General features: G+C 40.4%; 1 protein-coding gene across 3 annotated transcripts in view; it reads right to left on the minus strand.

Annotated features, from left to right (window-relative positions):
- Positions 1–12,802, minus strand: part of LOC106577065 (regulator of G-protein signaling 7) — a 56,378-nt gene that overhangs the window by 16,337 nt on the left and 27,239 nt on the right. For all 3 annotated transcript variants that reach the window (XM_014154782.2, XM_045700894.1, XM_014154781.2), the window contains exons 3-4: positions 5,841–5,937; positions 1,008–1,058 (exon numbers count right to left, since the gene is read on the minus strand). In XM_014154782.2, the coding sequence (XP_014010257.1) occupies positions 1,008–1,058; positions 5,841–5,937 (148 nt within the window). The remainder of the gene's footprint in view (positions 1–1,007; positions 1,059–5,840; positions 5,938–12,802) is intronic.

The raw sequence follows: 12,802 nt of genomic DNA on the forward strand, positions 1-12,802 counted from the left end.
AAACCCTTTTGAAATTATGTTAGCAGAGCTGAAAACTGTTATTCTGATTAAAGAAGCAATAAAACTGGACTTCTTTAGACTAGTTGAGTATCTGGAACATATTTGTGGGTTCAATCACAGGCTCAAAATGGCCAGAAACAAAGTACTTTCTTCTGAAACTCGTCAGTCTATTCTTGTTTTGAGAAATGAAAGCTATTCCATGCGAGAAATTGCCAAGAAACTGAAGATCTCGTACAACGCTGTGTACTACTCCCTTCACAGAACAACGCAAACTGGCTCTAACCAGAATAGAAAGAGTGGGATGCCCCGGTGCACAACTGTGCAAGAGGACAAGTACATTAGAGTCTAGTTTGAGAAACAGACACCTGACAAGTCCTCAACTGGCAGCTTCATTAAATAGTACCCGCAAAACACCAGTCTCAACGTCAACAGTGAAGAGGCGACTCTGGGATGCTGGCCTTCTAGGCAGAGTTCCTCTGTCCAGTGACTGTGTTCTTTTGCCCATCTTAATAAAAAAAATGTATTGGCCAGTCTGAGATATGGCTTTTTCTTTGCAACTCTGCCTAGAAGGCCAGCATCCCAGAGTCGCCTCTTCACTGTTGACGTTGAGACTGGTGTTTTGCGGGTACTATTTAATGAAGCTGCCAGTTGAGGACTTGTGAGGTGTCTGTTTCTCAAACTAGATACTCTAATGTACTTGTCCTCTTGCACAGTTGTGCACCGGGGCATCCCACTTCTCTTTCTATTCTGGTTAGAGACCGTTTGCGTTGTTCTGTGAAGGGAGTAGTACACAGCGTTGTACGAGATCTTCAGTTTCTTGGTAATTTCTCGCATGGAATAGCCTTCATTTCTCAGAACAAGAATAGACTGACGAGTTTCAGAAGAAAGTACTTTGTTTCTGGCCATTTCGAGCCTGTAAAGTAGTGTAACTGTGAATGATTCACTGTTTCACATATCTAGTGTCACATAATAGGAGACATAATAGGACACTAATAAGCATGTATTACCTTGATCTTCAATATTCAGGTTTTTGATCATCCACTGTACAATGTCAGAACCTGGAATGGAAAACCACATACATAAATACACGCAAAGCATACTGTACAGCACCTTTTAGCCGAGTGATGTAAACTATAGACATTATTAAAGGGTTCAAAATGTGATTGCTTCATCCATTTGTGGACTTATAGATCAATGAAATGTACCCACTAATTCTTGAAGAATATAACATATAAATGCCTCATAAGCTTAGTTCAACTATCGTACCCCTTCACAACCCAAACTATAAGCTTGTTTTGCTCCATTGTTTGTAAACAATGTTATTTTAAATAAACATTGCATACTCTCACAACATAGATACAACTATAATTTGCATAGTATTGACGGTCAGTCCTTGCATCCAAAGCTGTAACTATGGATTTAAGAGTGGTTACATTTCTTCAGCCCCCTCCCTCATTTGTTTGCAAAACATTGGTGCTATGTTTGTTTTGTTATTGTTTGAACTCCAGATTGCCCCTTTAATACACCAGAGTCGGCCGCTTAATTACATGCAAATTCCTAGCATGTGGGTGGGTAATTGGCAGTCCAACACACTATGCTTTTATTACCATTAGAAACCACCTACCTCTGTTCTCATTCATACAAATTACACCCCTGATAGTGGCTGGAACAGTCATGGCAGAACCTGTCTAACTAATGCTAAGGACAACATGGCTAGTACATATCAGAGCCATATATTTAGAATGGATTTAAAGCCATCATTAGTGCACGTAAATAAAAATGATCTTACAAGTAAATAATCTTAACAGCCCACAATATTGAGTGCAACATCTGGCCTCAAGCCATCTTCACACCCCAGCTCAACCACTGGTTTTCACATGGCCTAGATAGAAAAGTTATTATCACTGTGTCTCTCTCTCCATCTCTCCTCTCTAGGTGTGGTGTAAGAGATGGACGGAAGGTGTTATGTGAAGAAAAGGGATCAGCAGGGTCACAAAGAGATGGAGTGACTCTCCACCCTTTCTCTTTCTTCCCCTGTCTCTGAGACGAGCTCCTGAGGACTCGCCACGTCTTACCACAACTTTAGAAAAATAGGTGGATTGCAGTCTCAATCACTTACAAGCATTTTTTAAAACTCTGGTTAAACTAACGCAAAGCAGAACAATAATGATCAAATGCTTAAATACATCTTCAGAATGTCTGATCATTTTCTTGGCGTTGTACCTGGATTGCATTTCTTAGACCCACTTTTGCAAAACTTGAAATACAATTGTCATCAATGAATACAAAATTCCCTTTAAAGTGTTTGTTCAAAGAATATCAACACATTGTTTTCATCAGAAGAGAAAATATTGTGACCTATGTTGGTCTTGCAGTCTTAGATGCACTATTGTAAAGTGCATCTAAAGTGGTTGTTCCACTGGATATCATAAGGTGAATGTACCAATTTGTAAGTCACTCTGGATAAGAGCGTCTGCTAAATGACTTAAATGTTAAATGTAAATGTAGCTGCTGCATCTAGACCACATATAATGCTGCAGCATGGGTTTGAATCCGGCCCACTACTATTTCAGCAATTCCCTTATTATTTAAAAATATATAGGTCCAATATCTTTTCTACATACTTTATATTTGTTTTTTTGTTGTTTATGTTTACACAGATTTTTTTGTGTTGTAATGCACAAAACATTTAACCCTGCCACCTAACCCTGCCACGACCCACAGTTTGGGAAGCACTGTTTGAATTAACGCTGTGTTTCTGCTTGCTGATGGAAAGTCTAAAAACCTATGAGTAGACCAGCCTATGTATTGGATACATGAACATGTATTGTGATGAGAATTGGATCCTGTACACTATGTGCTTACTTTCCATTTTCTTTTTTGAACATGAATGATATTTGATTTGATGTGTATGAAATTGTTTGGTGAATTATGCATAAAAGGAGAGTATTTGCCCATAATTTTGCACATTTGAATTGTTGTATGTCCAATTGTGATCATCGACTGCAAATAAAATGTATTGATCAACTGGGATTTATTTTAAGACAGGGTTACTTTCTGTTTTGTCAGGTTAGACTCGAGAGAAATGTTTGTGTTAATCTTTTTTTCATCAAAAGAGCATCTGTTGTGTTCTTCTGATGAATGTGTTTATCAAATGCATTTACTGTTTCGCAAAAGGCCACAAAGTTCTGTCTTGAGTATACTGTTTTGAAAAATGATAGCATTAAAAAAAAAAAATGATGTGTACCCGATTGAGAAAAACTGTAAAATAACAGTCAATTAGCATTAAGATATCCAGATAAGATTGATCATGGATTACCATCATTAATACACCCAGTAATATTCACACCTTCAGCAATGACTCACTTTCTAGGAGGTTAAAATAGTGAGATGTGTGAGGTAATCCGCTACAAGGCAATTCTGAAAATAGTGTAATATTATGACAGCATGTATGCCTTCGAGGAAAGTATTTAGACCCATTGACTTTTACCACATTTTGTTAGGTTACAGCTTTATTCTAAAATGTATTAAATATATATTTTTTTATCCTCGTCAATATACACACAATAACCCATAATGACAAAACATAAACAGGTTTTTATATATTTTTGCAAATTTATTTTAAAAAATCATAAAAGAAATATCACATTTACATAAGTATTCAGACCCTTTACTCAGTACTTTGTTGAAGCACCTTTGCCAGCGATTACAGCCTCGAGTCTTCTTGGTGCTATAAGCTTGGCACAACTGTATTTGGGGAGTTTCTCCCATTCTTCTCTGCAGATCCTCTCAAGCTCTGTCAGGTTGGATGGGGAATGTCACTGCACAGCTATTTTCAGGTCTCTCCAGAGATGTTCAATCTGGTTCATGTCTGGGCTCTGGCTGGGCCAAAGACATTCAGAGACTTTTCCCGAATTCATTCCTGCGTTGTCTTGGCTGTGTGCTTAGGGTCGTTATTCTGTTGGGAGGTGAACCTTGGCCCTAGGCTGAGGTCCTGAGCGCTCTGGAGCAGGTTATCATAAAGGATGTCTCTGTACTTTGCTCTGTTCATCTTTCCATTGATCCTGACTAGTCTCCCAGTCCGTGCCGCTGAAAAACATCCCCACAGCATGATGCTGCCACCACCATGCTTCACTGTAGGGATGGTGCCACGTTTCTTCCAGACGTGATGCTTGGCATTAAGGCCAAAGAGTTCAATCTTGTTTTTATCAGTCAGAGAATCTTGTTTCTCATGGTCTGAGAGTCTTTAGGGGCCTTTTGGCAAACGGCCTGGCATTTGCTTTTTTCTGTGGAGTGGCTTCCGTCTGGCCACTACCATAAACGCCTGATTGGTGGAGTGCTGCAGAGATGGCTGTCCTTCTGGAAGTTTCTCCCATCTAAACAGAGGAACTCTGGAGCTCTTTCAGAGTAACCATCACCATTGGTCACCTACCTGACCAAGGCCCTTCTCCCCTGATTGCTCAGCTTCCAAGCTCTAGGAAGAGTCTTGGTGGTTCCAAACTTCTTCCATTTAAGAATGATGCAGGCCACTGTGTTCTTTGGGACCTTCAATGCTGCAGACATTTTTGGGGACCCTTCCCCAGATCTGTGCCTCGACACAATCCTGTCTCGGAGCTCTACGGGCAATTTCTTCGACCTCATGGCTTGGTTTTTGCTCTGACATGCACTGTCAACTGTGAGACCTTATATAGACAGGTGGGTCTCTTTCCAAATCATGTCCAATCAATTGAATTCACCCCAAGTGGACTCCAATCAAGTTTTAGAAACATCTCAAGGACGATCAATGGAAACAGGATGCACCTGAGCTCAATTGCAAGTCTCATAGCAAAGAGTCTGAATACTTATGTAAATAGGGTATTTCTGTTTTCTGTTTTTAATAAATTTGCCAAAATTTCTAAAAACCTGTTTTCACTTTGTCATTATGGGGAGTTGTGTGTAGATTGATGAGAAAATATACATATTTGATCAATTTTAGAATAAGGCTGTAGCGTAACAAAATGCGGGAAAAGTCAAGGGGTCCGAATACTTTCCGATGCACTGTATGTATGATGCATATGTATGAAAATACCCTAAATAAAAGGTGACATTCTGTATTGTCGCTTCATACAAACATTTTATCTTACATCCCAAACGCTGAAGTGTAGAGCCGTATTTAAAATATGTAGCTTCACTGTCCACATAAATATGGAGGGGAGTATATACATGTCTCAATTAACACACTTTGTACTGCAGTTACTACTAAATAGGGGGCATTTCATTTTAACTGAATGCTGAGCAGCACTGAATAAGACTGAACAGAACAGCTCCTCCATTCATCCTGTGGCTGTGCTGTTCATTTAGTCTTTCTATGGACTTCATCTTGGCCCCAGAGTACTTTACTGTTCCAGGATCACCACTCACATTACATCAACTGTTCTGCTTGTATACGTATTCTAGGGAAGGTCACTAGTGACTTCCTGAATAATGGCAACTCAGATGAATAATGACAACCCATATCTGTTGTTTGCTATCCTGCAAAAGGAATACACATACTCCACTTTTGCATAAGGTATTAAAGAGAACAGGACACATTTACATTGCTATCTAGCCTTCAAGTTTCCATTGTGTTCAGTTTTCAGTGTCGTTTCTCAACCTTAGGTTCTCTTTTCAGAACTCTGCACAGCTCCCTGCAACATTATGATTCGTTTTGGTATTCTGTTTCATCTCTGGTTTAGGTGTATGGGTTTCACAACCACGGACAGCTCTCCAAGTCCGTCAGAACACAGAAGACTTTATTAGCTGGCATTACCATTTCACCGCTTACAATATATTACAACACAAGCTTTAGGTAAGATGTTTACCTGAAAAAACACTTGGAATCTTGGATAAAAAACTTTTCACAGTGCGGATAGGAATTCCATTCTTCTCATCCTGCATGCGGGCTATTACGTCCTCCATCTGGAAGAGAGAAGACATGATGTTAGAAATGATCAGTGGAAATATAGTCAGGAGACTGGGGAAAGTGGCCGGAAAAAGCTGCTGTTGTGAATGGCCTCTGACACAGCTCTGGGACGTATATTTGCAGCAGACCCACTGGGTACAGACGGCAATTCAAGGTCTATTCCATGTTGGTTAAACGTCACTTTGTTGAAATGACATGGAAACAACATTGATTCAACCAGTGTGTGCCCAGTGGGAAGACACTTCTCATATCAATGTCAGTTTATGTTATTGGATTAGTGATAATTTAGTTTATCAACCCTAATAGCAAAGTGTCTGCCTAATATTTCCCCATCCTATGCGTCTTTAAAAAACTGTACAAAACAAGATGTCACAAAAAAAAAGAGAAATATAAAAGGACTTTGTGATGACTGAATCACACCTTCAAGCTAAAACCTAAAAGAAATGTGACATGACAACCTGGATAAAAACAGACGTGCCACAGAAAGGCAGATCTGCATCGCAACTCTCCAGGATTGGAGCATTGCTCTGCGCTATGGCTCAGCTGCCCTGGCGGAAGGCCCTATTTCCAGAAACAGACAGGACAGAGTGAAGTGAAGCGTGGCCCGGATTCATCAGCCTTCACAGATGGATGCCAAAAGATATCCCAAAGTAGCCCTCTGGCATAAATAAATACAATGTAACAATGTGACACGCGCACACACACACATATACACACACACACATACACACCCACAGACACAACGCAATGCCTGCTGTTCTATTTCTACTCTATAGACTTCAATGTACTTCCCATATACTGTATCATATTGGATAACTAATTGGTAACCCTTAAGGTTTGTTGGTTTGTGTTGATTACAAAAGCTAATTTTCAACCCTCGCTGATTGCATTTAGTTAATTTGACTTGCTGCCCTGTGACTCATCAACTTTCCCCCTCAGTCTGTACAGTATCTTGACAACTACTATCCGTAAAGATTTTCTTCTGGCAGTTGTCCTCTGGAAGAGATTTTCATAGACTGTATCTACAAAAGGAATCGCAGGACCAGGTTGTCTGATGCAAAAGTTGAGGGATATTTATTACAAATACATGGCCCTCAGACTGAAAATAACAAACACAATAAGAAGGCCTCCTTGCGGAGACACCTTCACTCATGTTCTCCCAGGCGCAGAACCCAGGGGACCTGCAGCCCCACTCCATAGCACTCTACTATAAACCATTCCCACTGGTCACGGGTACAGCTCGTCACCTGTGATGAGGGATAGAGGGAGGAGAGAGAGGGAACAAAGACAGAACAAATGATAGCACAACATAATAACATTACATCTCCTATTCCTACACATACTTAAGAATAATGGATCAAGGTGTAATGATGAAAGTATGCATATATGTTACACCCTGATCTGTTTCACCTGTCTTTGTGATTGTCTCTATTTTTACATTTTAGTCATTTAGCAGACGCTCTTATCCAGAGGGACTTACAGTAGTGAATGCATACATTTCATAATATTTTTTTTTTCCCGTACTGGTCCCCCGTGGGAATCGAACCCACAACCCTGGCGTTGCAAACACCATGCTCTACCAACTGAGCCACACCCCCCTCCAGGTGTCGCCCATCTTCGCCATTATCCCCTGTGTATTTATACCTGTGTTCTCTGCTTGTCTGTTGCCAGTTCGTCTTGTCTGTCAAGTCAACCAGCGTTTTTGTATTCAGCTCCTGCTTTTCCCCAGTCTCTCTTTTCTCGTCCTCCTGGTTTTTGACCCCTGACTGTCCTGACCCTGTACCCGCCCGCCTGACCACTTTGCCTGCCCCTGACCCTGAGCCTGCCTGCCGTCCTCTACCTTTGCCCCACCTCTGGATTACTGACCTCTGCCTGACCTGACCCTGAGCCTACCTGCCTTCCTGTACCTTTGCCCCTGTTGCTGTAATAAACATTGTTACATCGACACGGTCTGCACCTGGGTCTTACCTTGATTCCTGATACATATAACTGTAAAGTTATGAAATATGGATTATGATACTGATTTATCTACTGACCAATAGATTAAAGGGTAAACACATAACAATAAATATTCATACCTCCACTCTGTCATACTCAGTCCCCCTTCTAGATATAGATGGCAGGCACCCCCTGAAGGCCTCCCTTCATAGCAACATTACCATAATGCTATTCTTACAGTGGTCATTTGCAAAATTGCTGTGGCTGAGTACCTGAAACTGCTATGTTAGTCTCAGTTACCATTACCTAAGCACTGGATCTTTGTACAATAGTCTAAAATAGAGGTTCTTACTGAGAAATGGTGTTCAATCATCAGATATGTCCAATGGCGGTCAGTGCAGTTTAAGATGAGGGAGGACGGCCTTATTTCTATTACAGCATATTGGATGACTCTCATTCATATTCCATTCATCCAGTTCAATGTAACAACGATAGGTTTAGGCTACTACATGATATTCTAATTTCCCTGTACCCATCATGAGGTTGCTACAACCTAGCCTATTAATGAAAGTTTACAACACAGGTGCACACAGGTCGAGAGACAAATTTGAGGTGACAGACAGTGACATTCAATACCGCCTTGAACACTCTTGCCTGCAACTAGCTGATATAGGGTGTAATCATTAGTCCAACAGTTGCAAACATGCGTTTCTATTGGACAAATGTATACCCGTTTTGTTCCATTTGCTTCCGTTTAAGAAACGTTTTTCAACAGAATCGGCGGAATGAATACACCCCTGATCATGCATAGACAGAGTTCACTCTCATAGCAGCCACGTTGTATTCCTTCTCTTCCCTTCGCTTGTGGACTTCAATGCACAACACCTCAGCTGTATGTGACCAGGCGAAAAAAACTTTCCAAGTACAACCTCTACAAACAGCCTACATTGTTGTCACCATATTAGCTAAAGTAACGTCATAGTCAGCATAGCTAATAGAACTAACGCATTAGTAAACCCGCTACAATCATGCAGTAATGTTACAGTGTACTGTCAGTAAGCAGTCACACCAGCGGGCCCCGGTGGCAATAAATTAGTAATACCAAAAGCTAACCTTGACTTGGAAGAGTTCCAGAGTTGTGTTGGATAGTCATAGCCAGCTAGCTAACATAGCATCCCCTCTGTTTGAGCAGGGTGTTACAGTAGGATAAACTAGCTAGCTGCACTTTTTAAATGTTTTACCATTGTAATTTTTTATGAAATTCACTGAGGAAGAATGTCCTACCCTTCCTCCTCTGAGGAACCTCCACTGAAGGCATTGATTTCATTTTAAGTCACAATGGACTGTTCTGTTGTCCTAAGTATTTCATGACAATAACACATAATTGCAATTGCTGGACACAGTAGCACAGCAACCTAGGATGTACCAAAGTCTCAACTGAAATAGAAAATGGAACAGAGTAGAGCAGACCCCTCTGTAATCAATAATAGTAAATACAACTGCATCAAATATAGATATGTAGACACACAAGGCCATATTAAAATCAATTCACCAGGGCAACCAACACATGCACGTCACAATTATTTTGAGAAAATTGAGAATCTTACAAAAAGAGCTTGCTTATTTCAAGTACCCTGAAGCCAAAACCTATTGAGTAATTGGCTTGTAATGGACTGAAAGAACACAGGTATAGAGTATAAACAGTATGGGGGTTACAGAGATGCCTATCTAACGTGTATGTCCTCCCTCCTGAATGGGTGCAACTGCTGCCAGACAGACAGAGGATCGAACGCCGTGCTGAACAGCTCTCATCAGAGCATTCTGAGCAAGTCTCTAACAAAGCTCTGTCACTATGACAACAGAGATCCTTAGGTAAAAGACAGCTGCTACCAGTATTCACAATGCCAATAGATTATCCATACAGTAATTAATGACAGCAGGCACATTGAGAAATGAAACTTCCTGACACCTTTTTAGAACTTCGTTACATGATTCACTGAGCTAATCGGCAGGATAACAGAGTAATGATCGATACTTCACACTGTCTCTCCCTCCCACTGAAATGTTTTTCCTGAGTACATATCATGAAGAAGAACAGTGTTTCTCTCTTGTACTGAATGCCTAGATCTACATCTTGCTGCCTTTCTACAGCGAATTGCCTGTTTTCTGAACACAAGTATGTAAATATGAAATGACTAACAAAAGCTCCAAATATAATAAGCGCTACCACTTTGCTATTCCAACTACAGATGAAGAATCTTAATTTGATCACTCTTTTGTTGCTTAGAAATGCAAACGTGTTGTATTTGAGTTTAAAAAAGGCTTCTAAAGTTTGCAATTTCCACTTTGAAATTTCAGACTTGATTTGCCATAACGAAAAATGTATCAACCCTTACAAAAATGCCCCTTAATTATAATCCACATAATAATTTACATTTCCTGTTGTTACAGGATCATTTTCCTGTTGTAGCAAACTGGCTCAAATAAAGATCCTACATCTGTAGTGTATAATGTGTCTCAGAATTTTCAGGGTGCGCCAATGAGCATTTGAGACAAAAGAACAAACATTCACTTTTAAATGAAGCACTAGACTTTTTAAATCTGCTTCATTCATCTACTCACTTGAACTGCTCACTACCAGGAAAAGAGAGAGAAAGGAAAGAGTGAGTTTCTTTTACAGCATCACCAGCATGGAAGTGGGACAATCATCCATCACGGAGGAGAATAACGGAGGAGCTTTTCATTTCCTTACAGTGGGCCTGCTGCTCCTGTAGGGCTTTACAGAAGCTTAATGACTTGCCCATTTAACGACGGTGGCCTATTGTGGCAGGTTTGTGTTATCTTGTAAACATTTGCGTTTTATACTGCAGCACCATGATTGCAGATTGTGAATGAAAGCTGTGCATTAGGATTCTGTGTATTATGAGGCTTTAAGAACTGCTTATCCTGAGGGGAATGGAATTATCCAGCTAGTTTTATCTGAGGAGGACACAAGTGTAGATTTGTACACAGTTATAGTTACCCTACACACTTCTATCACAGTGTTCTAGAAAGACAACACTGTTGCGTGTCACACATATAATACAATAAATACACCACACATTATGGAGCATACAGGCAGATTTAATGCAGATTTGAGTGAGAGTTGGTCATGGACACTTCCTCTTCCCGTTCCATTTTAAAATCATCCACTTCACTTAGAAACAGAGAATTGCTCACAGTCCTCGGGGCATGATTTGTGACGTTTTGAGTTAAAACACAGTTATGTCGACAAGCAAATAAGAAACATAGTGTTGAACAGTGTGATGCGTTTGCATAATATGGACTCAATCCAAAAACACAATGTTCTCATCATGCCTTAGGCAAAAACAGAACATAGGCTTGTTTGAGATCCTCATTCAAATGTACATGCCATATATGAACAGATCTAGAGAATAGAGTGAAATATGAATAGATTACATCTCTGACTTGGTGGCTATATCAGCTAAATCCATCCAAGACTGTGCCCTTGTTAATAAAAACATGTTCATTTAAGCTCATATAGTGTATATTATATAGAGAAATAAATTATTAATTTACTAGCCAATGTTATAGAGGTGTGCTGACCTAAGATATTAAAATGGTCTTTATTCATAAGATACCTTTCTAGCTTCAATCCCCCATGTTTTAGTAACCATTTTCGCCTCATTTCAACAGGATAATTAACTTGCAAACATATCAGGCTTAAAACTCATCCTTCTCGCAGAGAACCGTCAAACATAGTGATATGAGCTTACTGTTTGAGAGAGAGGTATCGTCAAAAAAAAACAAATGATAAATGATTGAAAAATAGAAAACCAATCAACTACTTTGATCATCATATTTGCATACCCTGCATGTGTCACAATAATATTCTGCATGTCTATCAACGGACCGATGAGCTTCATTAAGCATATTCCATAATGTCACTCAGTGTCCAACTTTTCAAAATATGAAGTCAATAGAAATATATGACATGTCATAATGTCCCAATGCTATAACGGACATCTTCAGATTTAATATCAATTACATTTCACACATGAAGCTGTCATCATAAAATGACTGTTATATTCACTCTGCATTGCCATAGCCTACTGTTTCATCATCTAAACTGGGTATTCTGAGTGAAGTATCTGGTTACACAGATATTGATATTGCTCTGCCTCTGCAGCTAATAAAGATTAAAAAAAGCAATGATGCCAAGTGCCAAAAATACACTACTGCCTCTCCAAGAAACCCTCCCCCACCCCCCAATCCCCCTCCCACCCCCCAATCCCCCTCCCCCCATAAACTGGCACAGTGGAATATTACCACATGGCAGACAGACATTCAGATGGACATTACCTTCAGGACAGGAGGGAGAAGTTATTGACCTCCTGGAGACTAGGTTAGTGAAAGAATGACGTGAATTTTAAGTACCACTCTCTGTCTATGTCTCTTTGTTACTAAGGCAACATCGGAAGACGTAGTACAGCAACAACATCACAGTTTGCCCGTCGTTAACAGGAGACGGAGAGGGAGTGGGAGGATACTTAGGTCCTGTGAAGAAGAGCCCCTGTACCAGGAAAACTGGGAGGAGACGGGAGTTTGGTTTTGTAACTGGAACTGTAAATACAGTCATACACGACTGGCAGTATTTGGTTCTCTCACTTGCTCCCTTTCGTAGGTACTAGTAAACCTGGAGCACAGTCATGCTGAAGAGGCTGCATTCTGGCTCACAGCAGGACGGGGCTAGAGAACATGAAGAGCAGATGCCCGAGTACAAATGGTGCCCGGATAAGAGACGCTTAGCCATGCAAATCAGAGGCTCACTTCCAGAGGCTTCTGTTTTGTCACACCAATTCAGGGAACTATCCATTTGTAGAAGAGTTATGCCACAACAGACATGAGGAAGAACAAGCAACA

The sequence above is a fragment of the Salmo salar genome, chromosome ssa18 (genome assembly GCF_905237065.1).
Source record: "Salmo salar chromosome ssa18, Ssal_v3.1, whole genome shotgun sequence".
In the NCBI taxonomy this organism is placed as follows: Eukaryota; Metazoa; Chordata; class Actinopteri; order Salmoniformes; family Salmonidae; genus Salmo; species Salmo salar.